General features: G+C 39.6%; 1 protein-coding gene across 2 annotated transcripts in view; it reads left to right on the top strand.

The window, feature by feature from the left end:
- entpd6 (ectonucleoside triphosphate diphosphohydrolase 6) overlaps positions 1-13,399 on the top strand; it is a 62,230-nt gene that overhangs the window by 35,807 nt on the left and 13,024 nt on the right. For both annotated transcript variants that reach the window (XM_060831724.1, XM_060831723.1), the window contains 4 exons: positions 6,106-6,185; positions 7,311-7,375; positions 10,901-11,002; positions 11,979-12,119. In XM_060831724.1, coding sequence (XP_060687707.1) covers positions 6,106-6,185; positions 7,311-7,375; positions 10,901-11,002; positions 11,979-12,119 — 388 coding nt within the window. The remainder of the gene's footprint in view (positions 1-6,105; positions 6,186-7,310; positions 7,376-10,900; positions 11,003-11,978; positions 12,120-13,399) is intronic.

Here is a 13,399-nt window from a genome sequence, read left to right as displayed (position 1 = left end):
AAGATGGCTGTTGAATTTTTAATCAGTTAGCATGGGGGTGCAAGTTTCAATTGATTAATCTGCAAATCCCAGAATTTATTTTCAAGTCATTGCTCCAAGACCACTAAAGGCGTTATCAATATAACGGCGGTGACACCTCCAGTCAGTGTATTTTAGGCGTCAAGTCCTGTTTGGAGTCTGTGTCTTAACCTGGAGTCAGACTGGTTTTATTTCCAAAGTAGGAGTTTATAAAATGCCATAATGACTGTCAACAAATTGTGTTTTTTTTAACAAAATAGAAAGTATCTGTAAACCCGATAGATTTGTGTGCATGCGTGTGTCAAGGGAAAGAGAGAATGTGCGTGCACAAGTGTAAGGGAGTATGTGTGTGTGTGTGTGTGTGTGTGTGTGTGTGTGTAAGGGTTTGTGAGAGTGCATGCAAGTGAGATCGTGTATAATGTGGTGTGGTCATCTGTAGAGCAACATGAATCAAAGATCCCAGTTGAGGTCGTCCTCATGGGTACTAAACTTGGCAATCAGCCTCTGCTGGGTGACTCAGCATTATTGTATATCCTGAAGTCTGCCTTGGAGGATGTTTACCTAAAGATCTAAGGCTAAATGTCCTTAACCACTGAAGTGTTCCCACACTGGGAGAGAACATTCCTGTCTGGCAATTGTTGCAGTGTTGATTCATCTGTTGTCATAGCATCTGCATGGTTTAGAATATAATGTGCCTCAGCATCTTTGCCTACAGCGAATGAGATATACAATGTTGGCTGAGTCACAAAAGAATCTGCAGTGTACTCATTAGATTACTTAGTGTGGAAACAGGCCCTTCGGCCCAACAAGTCCACACCGACCCGCCGAAGGGCAACCCACCCATACCCCTGCATACACCCCTTACCTAACACTATGGGCAATTTAGCATGGCCAATTCACCTGACCCGCACATCTTTGGACTGTGGGAGGAAACCGGAGCACCCGGAGGAAACCCACGCAGACACGGGGAGAACGTGCAAACTCCACACAGTCAGTTGCCTGAGGTGGGAATTGAACCCAGGTCCCTGGCGCTGTGAGGCAGCAGTGCTAACCACTGTGCCACCGTGCCGCCCGAATGTATAATGGTAATATCTGTCGTTGCTCTGACATGCAGAGGCTGCCCTGACAGGGTTTTATGGTCTTGTGCTTGATGTCCTGAGGCTGGGTAGTTTGCTACGACCAATGGTCAGTTTAAGGTTTGGTGGTTGTTTACAGGCAAGAAATGAAGGTGTAGGGAAAATCTTGGCGAGGTGTCAATCCTCATTGATAATGTGTTGCAGACTGTGAAGAACATGGCACTCACGTGGATAACAAAGGGTACCTATCGGTCATATACCACAACTGTCTTCTGAGGAGGTCATTATGGTTTTTCACTATGGCAATGAATTGAATGTCGTATCCTGTTCTTATGAGGGCATCCTTCAATGTCTTCAGGTGCTGTCACGTTCCTCCTCATCTGAACAGATCCTGTGTATGTGGAGGGCTTGTCCGTAGGGTATGGCTTTTTTGATATGTTTAGGATGGAAGCTCGAAGTAGAGCATCATAAGGTTATCCATAGGTTTGTGGTTGAGTGAAGTATTGAGGTGTCCATCCTTTTTTGAGATGTGTATCCAAGAATGAGACTGATTCTAAAAAAAATTGTCCATAAACCTGATGATGGGATAAAACTTGTTGATATCACTATGTAATTGTTTGTATTTTGGATCTTTGGGTAAACATCCTCCAAGGCGGACTTAGGGATACACAAGAACACACAGTCACCGAACAGAGCTAAGTTTGGTACCCATGAGACTGCATCAACCAGATCTTAGGTTCATATCGCACTACAGGTGACCCCACCACACTATACACAGATGTGCACACATTGTCTCTCACAAGCACACTCACACAGTCTCTCTCGCTCTCTCACATCTATAGGGTGAATTTGCATTTGTAGATACATTCTATTTTGTTCAAAAAGTGCACAAGTTGTAGACAGTAGCATTTTATAAACTACTTTGGAAAGAAAACTAGTCTGACTCAAGGTTAAGAGACAGACTCCAAACAAGACCTAATGCCTAAGGTCACCACCTTTTACATTGACGACACCTTAAAGTATCTCAGGGCAGTGACTTGAAAAAAATTCTAGGATTTGCATATTAATCAACTGAAACCTACCCCTCCATTCTAATTGACGAAAGATTTAAGAACCATCTTAGGTGTGTTCAGTTCATTTGTATGAGTTATAAGACCATTTGATCTTTTCCTTCTACATTTTGTGTCTAAGGTCTCCTTTCACTAGCACCTGATGAAGGAGCAGCACTCTGAAAGCTAGTGTTTTCAAATAAACCCGTTGGACTATAACCTGATGTCATGTGATTTTTGCTGAATTTCAAAATCTGAACATTGTATAGGGACCCAGTGTTGATCAGCAAGCATGAGGTTGAAGTGGGTACTGCAGATGCTGGAGATTAGAGTGATGCTGGAAAAGCACAACAGGTCAGGCAGCATCTGAGGAGCAGGAAAACAGACATTTCAAGTAAAGATGTCAGTGGAACTTGGTGTAAAGCAGGATAAGGGCGGTAGATGGAAGCTGACTCAAGCGGACATTAGAATAGTGAGGGCTCGTGGTGGTGAAGCTCTGATGAAACTGAAGCTGAGGCTGAGCTAAGTGATGTTTTGAGATGGAGAGAGGTGGTTTTGGTGAGCAGATAGGAAGCTATTCTGTGTTGGACAGTGGATAAGCAGGTTAAAACATTGTAAACCACAACACCAAAATTGTGTATTGTATGATTTGACCTCAGACCGGCTCAGGAGAAAATCAGTTAAGGGTAAGAGGTGATCTATTCGCGATGTTTGTGATACTGAAATGACTTGATAAGGTCGATACAACATAGCCATTTTTTTTCTGGTGGGGAATTTTAATTAAGGATGCACATTGTTGAAATTTATTGTAACGTTGAGAGAAATTGAGCAATCTTCACATGAGGCAAAGCCCCCCAACTTGCCCAACACGTGAGCACAGTATGGATGCTGGGTCAATTGAAATGTTCCAGACTGAGTAATAAAGCTTTGATATGTCAAGAAGTTTGAGAAAATGGTGCTAAATGAAATGAGGTGCCAATCAACAACAATCTAATTGAGTGGCAGAACAGGCCCAACGCACTGAACGATTTCCCATTTTCCTGTCTAATCAGGTTCCTTATTTACATGTTTATCTTTATATCTCATCTAAATGTCAATGAGTGATCTGGCGGCACAGTGGCTCAGTGATTAGCACTGCTGCTTCACAGCACCAGGGACCCAGGTTCGATTCCAGCCTCTGGCAACTGTCTGTGTGGTGTTTGCACGTTCTCTCCGTGTCTGCGTGGGTTTCCTCTGGGTACTTCGGTGTCCTCCCATAATCCAAAGGTGTACAGGTCAGGTGAATTGGCCATGCTAAATTGCCCATAGTGTTCAGTGCATTAGTCAGAAGGAAATGGGTCTGGGTGGGTTACTTTTCGGAGGGTCGGTGTGCACTTGTTGGTCTGAAGGGCCTGTTTCCACACTGTAGGGAATCTAATGTAATATCTTTGAGTTGTTACTATATAGAAGGCCATTCTACCCATTTTCTGTACTAGTTCAGTGATTGTTTCACTTGGTGCCATTCCCCCTGGATTCCTGTATATTGTGTTTTTTTCAAATAACAGTCTAATTTGCTTTTGAATGCTTCAGTTCAATCTTGTTTCCATCCAACACTCCAGTTCTGCATTCAAGAATGTATAATGGTGGATCATGGAGATCCTGTGATGATGCAGATTTATAATAAAGTTAATGGGTTTAAGATTGTAGCACATTCTCATGCTTAAAATTGGAACTGAGTTTTATTATCCTGAATTTGGTTGGGAGATGGGAGAGGTGTGTATGTGTGATATCATGGGAATGCTGGTTGTGTATTCATTGTCCATCCTCAAAATGGATTCGGAATCTGACTGAAATGGTCAGAATATAAATATTTTGTGCTGCTACAGAGAAGGTTAGTTTGAATAGACTCTCAACAATCTGATGTAATGGAGAAGTATTCTTAAAGTTAGGTTGTTAACACTGAGTTTGCTTTGCCTCAATTCTTATCCTTCCTTATTCTGGACCTGTCTAATATTTCTGTTAAATTGGGAATGTGATCAGTTTTCTAACTTTCAACTTTACGTGCAAGATATTTTTAATGAAAGAACTGCAGAGACCTTAATCCGTTCTTCGTATTTTTCTGAGAACTTCTGAAGAATTTAATTGGTTTCACTGTTTGTGGTGCTGACATCTGGCAACATATGCCTAAAGAACGATTATATTTGTGTTTCACAACATGCTAGTTACTATTTTTCAGCTTTACTGATTGTATTGCACGTCGGAAGCAGAATCTGTGTTTAACATATTATCACTGTTTTTTATAACCTAACACTTAAAATTTCTTGTGAGATCTCAACTGAAGCTACATTTCCATCTCGTGGTGGTTTCATAGAATCATCATGGATTCCCCACAGTGTGCAAACAGGCCATTTGACCCAACAAGTCCACACCGAACCTCTGAAGAGTAACCCACCCAGACCCATTCCCTTACTCTATTACTCTACATTCACCCCAACTAATGCACCTAATCTACACATCCTCAACACTATAAGCAATTTAGCATGCCCAATTCCCCTAACCTATAGATCTTTGGATTGTTAAAGGGAACTGGAGCACCTGAAGGAAACCCACACAGACACCAGAAGAATGTGCAAACTCCATATAGACAGTTGTCCAAGGCTGGAGTCGAACCTGGCTCCGTGGAGCTATGAGACAGCAGTGCTAACTACTGAGCTACTGTTTCTTTCACTCTAAAATATTCTGTATAGCTATTTGAGATTCCATGGGATTGCATGTTGTGATACTTTGAACCAACCTAAAAATTGTGCAGTTTCTGCTTGTGACCATGTCCTGCCAAATTATTCTGCAGAGCCAAGTCAACCTGCATCAGGAAGCTCTGCAGCAGTTGCCATGTCAACACAAGACTTTTTGGAAAAGGTTCTTGCTCATGAACAGAAAAGTTTTTGTGAACAGAAGATTAGATGCAACAAGCTTTTGGTGTTAGTCAAGTTTTGCTTTTTAACCTCTGATTTAAGTAACTTGCCCAGTAAAATATACTAAAATTGGACTGAGTCCAATGAAGCAGGACAATGAAGTATTTCACTGTAGAATGGCAGTTTGCAGGATCTCTTCCAGGATTTTCCTCTCAAAGATTTTCTATTCTCAGCTGGCCTTCAAACAAAAAAGTGAAGGGTGCTGTTATGACATAGTAGCCCTATTGGTTTCAGCAAGAGAATTGTGCTTGTGAAAAAGGGAAGATTTTTTTGTCTTACAATTTTGCCAATGTCACAAAACTTCATTTTGCAGATTGACATATTTATGCTTTCCACTGCTGCCTTAAATGTGTACTTCCTTTAGATGCTGAAATATGAAAATTACATAAAGACAAAGGTTATGTGGCAATGTCACTGCTCAGGTTTTCTTTATTGCAGCTCAATGTAATCATCTTAAAATACATCCCAGACAAAATAATATCTCTTTTTACATTTGGTTGTGGGTCAAAGCCTAAATTGAGACTTTAACACAATATATTCTGATCAGCACTAAGTGCAATTGTTGCATTGATGATGCACATGAGCTGTTCAACCAGAGTTGTAAAATATCCCATGGTGCTACTTGAAGGAGGATAGGGAGATCCAGTCATGATAACCAAAAGTAGTTTAACAGATTACTCATCTATTTGTGGGCATAGTAGAGAGTCAATGTTCTGCATTTACTTGCATAAAAATAAATGCACTTCAAAAGTAAATAAATGACTGTGTTAATGTATGGTGTACATACTACTTGCTCTAATTTGATTCCAGTCAACAAATGTCCAGCTAAGAATTGTTTCTGATTTTAATATCTGACTAAAATATGTAATCTTTGGCCTTTTGTTCTCAAAAGTGCAAGTTGTTTGATTTTTATATTGTACACTTGGGTACACTGAAATATTGTGCTTCTATTATCAGTCTTCTCCTTTAGAATTGCAGTCATTTTGAGTAACATTTCGACTTTTCCCACAGATAACACTCCAGACCTCTCCTGTTAACTATATTACCTCAATTCAGATGTTCAATAGCACTTACACAGTCTACTCTCACAGGTTAGTACTATTGTCCTTTCTGGTTCTACTACATCATGTCGTGATTAAACATGCTAAAAATTGCATACGACAAGCTTTTGAATCAAAGTTATTTTCTTCAAATTAATATTAAATGTATACAGCATTTTAAGTGTAGTTTGTCCTCGTCTTCCTATTCCTGTCATTGTTGGTGCACCTGCATTATGGTTGTACCTGCAATATGCAGATGGATCTTAGTAGCTAAAATATAAAGTTATCGAATAGCTGTACACACAATTTTGTTAATTTTATTTGAGGAAGTCCTGATTGAATTCCTTTCTCTGTTGAGTTAATCACTTATTCACTAAGGTATCAGTACATTTTCATGCAATATTTTTAATCTATATCTTTAAAAACTCTTCACGTGAAATATGTTTTACTGCATAGTGCAATCTTCAGGTTGAAAACAGAAACAAAATTCACAGGATGGGCAGTAGAGATGTGTACAGTATAGTATAATGCCTTCAAATTTAGATACGTATAGTAGGTACAAGATGCTGAAACATGTTGAGAAATTAATTGCAATGTCTGGATCTATGTTCTGAAAAAAAGGGTGGACATCTGGTGCATTGTCTGTCATTTAAACCATTTGTTTGTGCAGCTATTCGATAACTTTATATTTTCAATCTGTGCCCCTAACACAGATGACAGGGCACTGCAGTATAAAAACAGCTACTAAGATCCATCTGCATATTTTAGGTGCAACCATTTCTACAAAGTAATTAAGCAACAGCTAGAGAAAACAAAAGAAAGGGAAGATTGAACAAACTTTGGATTCTATCGGAGAGTGAAGCAACAGTCTAACATGTTTAAGGGGAAGTCAAACTTGGAAACCCCTAAGTTCATTGTAGATTCAAATATTATTAATTTTTCAACAGGTAACCAACTGTGTAAGCAAAATGTATAGCTTTTTAAGTAGGCTATGATTTAATATTAGAAAGAGATTATCTAATAGAATAAGTGGAGGAGTAGAATAAGTGGGTAGCTGCTCATCCTTCAAGAAGGACAGCAGCTCATTAGAACATGTATTAATATTAAAAACAATAGAGTTTTGTGTTGGCAATCAATTTACTGTCATACATTTCACTCATTGTTTTCTATTTTCAGTTACCTAGGATTTGGCTTGATGTCAGCAAGACTGGCGATTTTAGGAGGAACTGAAGGTAGACCACGTAAGTTAGCTTAACTTGCACTTTCTTATTTTTCAAGGTGAACACCAATAATTTCTCAAAGTAAGACTATTTAAGCCTGCTTTATTCTATAAGGTAAAAGACTCCATGGGTACAGACAGTGGGAGTGCTGGAAGCTGCATAGCTAATTCTCCCTCACCCCCTTTCTAATCTACTGTAATCCTCTGCCTCTGACATTTTTCCTTCCCAACATTAAAGAAGGGCTTAGGACTTGTGCATGAAGTTAGCACATTTACACTGGCTTGTGGGAACACCACCCAACTACATGTCATGTACTATTCTAGCTCTGACCTATATTGCTATTTCTTTGTCATCATTGAGTCAAACTTCTCAAATTCTTCATTTAACAATACTGTGGACATATCTTCACCACTCAGCCAGCAGCATTTCAAGATGATGACGTCCACTACTACCCCCTGGGGTGTTGAGGAATGCTAGCTTTGTGAGCAACATTTGCAAAATGAACTTTTTTTTTTGAAGTTGCTTTCAAACAACCTTGTGATCGGTCAACAAACCTTGTGCCGTACAGTTCTGTTTATGCTATACCAGCTCCATTGTTTACAAATTGCCCATTTATTCAGTGAGAACTATCTGTTCTTGTAGCACCTGTTCGATGGTGGGGTTTTAGAAAAATAGATTACATCATTTGTATCTGAGGTGACACAGTCAGTACTGGCAAGAATAGAAAATCCTGAAAATAGCAGATCTAGCAGCATCTGTGGAAAGAGAAACTGAGTATACATTTCAGTTTACGTACATTTTATGATAAGTGGAAAAAGGTAACAGGATTTAAGTAATAGACAGGGACAAAAGAAAATCTGTGATAGAGTAGAAGACAGGTGATTGAATGTCAAGAGTTAATTTTACTTGGTCAAAGGGAATGGTATTGGGACAAGAAAAGAAATAAGGTATGGTACTGTCCAAAAGCAAAAATAAGAGAAAAGCCAAAGTATGCAAACAAAACACAAGAAAATGGGAAGACAGTTTATGGTTTGAAATTGTTGAACTCAACATAGAGTCTGGAAGACTGTAAAGTGCCTTATCAAAAGATGAGGGGCTACTATGTAAGATAATGTTGAGCTTCACTAGGCCAGTGCATTGGTCAAGGGTAAGACCAATATGAGAGCAAGGTAGAGAATTAAAATAAGAAGTCTCTACCTCCTTCCCAATAACGATAAACAGAACTGCCCCACCATTTCTGGGCTGCTTTATTCATGCATGGGATGTCTGCATCACTGTCTAGGCTGGCATTTATTGCCCCTCCCTAACTGCCAGAATGCAATTAAGAGTCAATCATATGTATACCTATACAACACCAATCACGTAGTCCTGTAGGCCTGACCAAGTAAGGATTCCTTCTCTAATGAGTATTTGTGAACCAGATGGGTTTTTACAACAACTGACAGTGGTGACATGGCCATCATTGAGCCAGTTCTTTATTCCAGATTTACTGAACACACTCCTCAGAACACTTGGGAATCTCGAATGCTAGACCTCTGGTATTACCATTATGCCACTGCTTCTCCAGTTCAGCCACACTAAGCTAATTTTATCCTACTCTTGACTCCATCTTTTTCTTTCCTTGTTCGGTCTCTCTACATTTATATCCATGGTTCTTTTGATTGCCCTCTATCGTTTTAACAGTTTTCAATTTCCTGGTCCTAATGATCATTTCTTCACTATGAATATCCAAACTCTTCACACCTGCATCCCAAACCAGGACAGTCTAAGGGTTCTCTACTATTTCCTTCACTGAGGCACAACCAGTTTCTCACGAGTACTGCCCTCCCCTTTGTCTGACCTTTTCATCTCATTGAAAAATTTCTCCTTTAATTCATTTTACTAGCCAAGGCTGCCATTTTTAAAATAGGAAATGTGAAACATTGCATTTTACAGTCCTAGTTGGGTCTTCTCCCTCAACACTTTTTTTGACCAATATGTTGATTTCTGTATTTGTTAACTACTCATTCTCAATTGGAAAAGTTCCTCAACTTCTACTTTTCACCCTTTTCTCGGTTTCACACTATCCATCTTAAGCTCTTCCCTTGTTTGACTTCTCTGTGTCTCTTTATGGTAATAGGTTAACCAACTGATAATCTGTAGGTTGTCTTTTAATCCTCCAACTTACTCTCATACTGACATTTCTGTCCTCGGTTTGATGGCCTTCCATGAGGCTCAATATGAGATTGAGGAACACACCACAGCTTCCAGTTAGGGACTTCACAGCCTTCTGGACCCCCACAGAATTCAACAATTTCAGATTTTGTTTCCTGTTCTTTGCACGTTTCACCTGCTTCAGGCACATCTTGTTTTCCTTTCTTGTCCCATTGCCATTCTCTTTGGCCATATTGGACAAACTACCATCATTCAATCTTTCCTGACTTCCCTATCTCTCACATTCCTTTGTCCTTGTCTCATCGACCTCTTTGTCAAATTTTATTACATCTGTAACTTCTCCCATATCTGATGAAAGGTCATTGACCGGAAAAGTAAGCTGTTTCTCTTCATGAAGGATATAATAAGTATGAAATTAACACCAAGAATGACTGGAAAGATTGACAACATTGTACAAATATAGGGCACAGGCTATCCGTCTAATGAGTTTTGAATTCAGGTTATTTGTAACTTTTATATGGTGCAGTACTTGAAAATTGGCAAAAGATAGCACTGTATAGAATGTTAAATCAGGACGAATGGATGAAGTGATTACGAAGGCTATGGTCTACTTGCCTTTATTAACTGATACATTGAGGTTAAAAGCAGGGAAATGATGCTGGAACTGCAAAAAATGTTGGTATAACTGCAGCTAACACTATTGTGTGCTCTTCTGGAATCCACATTATATGGGAGAGATGTGATAACACTGGAGAGGGTACAGAGGAAATTGAGAGGGGGTGTGATTTAAATTTTTCAAATTGAGGGCATTTAGATAGGGTAAACAAGAAACATTTCCCTTCGATGAAGGGCTCAGTGACCAGGGGTGTTAGATTTAAGATAAGGTTTAGAGGAAATGAGGAAAAGCTTTCTACCGTAGAGTTGATAGGAATCTGGAAGTCTTTGCCTGTGTGTTGGAGGCAGAAACCCTCATAATATTTCAGACATAATATTTCAGGCACTTACGATGCCAAGGCATACAAGACTATGGGCCATGTGCTGAAAAATAGGATTGCATAAGTGGTTTATGATGGTGCAAACTCAATGGGCCTTTTGTTGTGCTGTAGATATCTATGACTCTATAACATTATGCAGTTATCTGACTTGTAGACATTAAACTTGCTAGAGAGTTACAGTAGGGTTTTGTAGAAGAGTACAAACTTTGTGGATCTTTGATACTTTGTTTTATGCATGGACTGAACAAAATAAAATGCACAAATTAATGTAATTATATTCATTAAATATTCCAAATAAATTTAGCAATCACACTATTTAAGTAGTCTGCAAAAGTGCAGTTCAATTGTAACATTCTGATTTTGCAAGTATGCTGTCCTTTTGTTCTCTCACTTGCAGCTGAGGAAGGGCAAGAACTTGTAAGTTCTTGCTTATCACCAGGCTATAAAACAGAATGGAAGCATGGTGAAATTGTTTACAATGTTAAAGGACAGAAATCAGGTAAGTGTCTATTTAATTGCATTTGATTTTTCGCTTGTCAACCTCCTCATACTGTGGCAAACTAACAACTAGTGAACTAATACAGAATTTTACAGTACTGAAAGGAAACCATTTGGCACATTGTCCCTATGTCAGCTCTTAGGAACCAATTCACTATGCTTTCCCCAGACTAGGAATCAAGGCGGGTAAATGAAGCTGAGAAACTGGACAACCCTGATCTAATCGAATGGTGAAATGGATTTCAGGAACTACCTGATCAACTTGTGTTCTTGTAAATGTATAACAGGTTAATTAATGTATCTCACTTTAAGTTATGCATTCATTAAATGGTACTGAATTTTGTGTCTGAAATGTGATTATCTCTTTCTGGTACCCTTTCCACTGAGTTATGAGGGAGGAACATATGGACTGAAATAATATACCCATAATGTTTGGGTTGCAGTTGATCGGTTTGAAACAAGCAGAGTGAAGTAATGATTCGTTACACCTGTCTACAAAGCTTGATGCTGCTTAGGATTTAGTCATTCCAGGATTGAAAATGTTCAGTCAGTAAAGCAAATGTATTTGGTTATGTGTGTGAGACAATAGAACATTGTTCTGTTTGAACTTCCAGAATTGCATTGTGCAATTAATAATTGAAACTTGGATATAAACCGACTGCTTAAATAGATAAGGAAAGAGTTGCCAGATCAAATTTTACATACCTTGTTATCCTCTTGCAATTTGGGACATACAAACCACTCTGTAGCCAAGACTGATGTTCTTTATTCCTAAGGACAGTAAATGAAGTTTATTCCTCCCACCCGCCTGCTAGTAATTCTGTAATTGAGTTCCTCTGTGTTGAAACATCTGGTCTTCAATTTTTCCTACACCATTTTCAAACTGTATATCTGGAAATATTCTTACTTTTTTTTGGTTATCTGTGAAATCTGAAGCTGATTTTCCAAGCTAATTTTCTTCCCCTCTATGCTTCTAGGGGAACCCATCTATGATTCCTGTTATGCAAGAGTAGAAAAAATACTCTACAGAAAAGTGCATAAACCTGAAGAAGTGGGGAGTCTGTCATTTTATGCATTTTCCTACTATTATGATAGAGCAGTTGATGTTGGACTTATTGGTAAGTGTTTGTGACTAATTTAAGTAGAGTTGCCTTGATGGATTAATTTAAATAAATTCAGTATCCAGTGAGGTAGCACATCATTGCCATATTGATGTGAAAGTTTTGATGCTAAATTAGATTCTCTCAAGCAAAGGAGAAGTGGTGGCACAGTGGTTAGCACTGCTGCCTCACAGCACCAGAGACCCAGGTTCAATTCCTAACTCAGGCGACTGACTGTGTGGAGTTTGCACATTTTCCCCATGTCTGCGTGGGTTTCCTCCAGGTGCTCTGGTTTCCTCCCTCAGTCCAAAAAATGTGCAGTTTAGGTGAATTGGCCAAGCTAAATTGTCCATAGTGTTAGGTAAGGGGTAAATGTAGGGGAATAGGTCTTGGGTGGGTTGCGCTTCGGCGGGTCGGTGTGGACTTGTTGGGCCGAAGGGACTGTTTCCACACTGTAAGTAATCTAAGTGCAGGGTCTCCATATAGGGAGATAGTTTGATACTTTCAAATACTTGGAAAACCTGGCTGCTAAACAGAGACTGGAGCAATTGGCTTCAGAAAGTGCTTTTTGTAGACCCTCTTGTAGAGGTCAGGACTCGCAGGAGTGCTCCCTTTGACTTCCCTGCTCCTTAAGTGGGTGGCACAGTGGTTAGCACTGCTGCCTCACAGCGCCTGAGACCCGGGTTCAATTCCCGACTCAGGCGACTGACTGTGTGGAGTTTGCACGTTCTCCCCGTGTCTGCGTGGGTTTCCTTCGGGTGCTCCGGTTTCCTCCCACAGTCCAAAGATGTGTGGGTCAGGTGAATTGGCCATGCTAAATTGCCCGTAGTGTTAGGTAAGGGGTAAATGTAGGGGTATGGGTGGGTTGCGCTTCAGCGGGTCGGTGTGGACTTGTTGGACCGAAGGGCCTGTTTCCACACTGTAAGTAATCTAATCTAATCTAATCTAATCTAAAAAAAATAAGCTGAATAAGGCCCCTCTACCTGTGCTAACTCATCATCACAGGCTCTGTCCTGTGATCTGTCAATATTTTTTTCTCTCTCCCAATCCATCCAACTTTAACCTGTAAGCAATCTCTTCCTCAATTGTTAGTCTGAATTTCCCCTTCAGTCTCAAATTAACCTAAGGATTATAATTCTGATGGCTAGTTGGAGACATCTGCTGTAAAATTAGGATTAGTATTGAATGAGATTAGTTTGTCTGTGGTTATGTTATCTACACGAGCACTTACATTACATGAGACACCAAAGCATCAGTGTGTGGACCATTCCCCATCCCACTACTTGCAAAACTTAGTA

The sequence above is a fragment of the Hemiscyllium ocellatum genome, chromosome 10 (genome assembly GCF_020745735.1).
Source record: "Hemiscyllium ocellatum isolate sHemOce1 chromosome 10, sHemOce1.pat.X.cur, whole genome shotgun sequence".
In the NCBI taxonomy this organism is placed as follows: domain Eukaryota; kingdom Metazoa; phylum Chordata; class Chondrichthyes; order Orectolobiformes; family Hemiscylliidae; genus Hemiscyllium; species Hemiscyllium ocellatum.
This window is presented reverse-complemented; position numbering and strand designations above follow the sequence as displayed.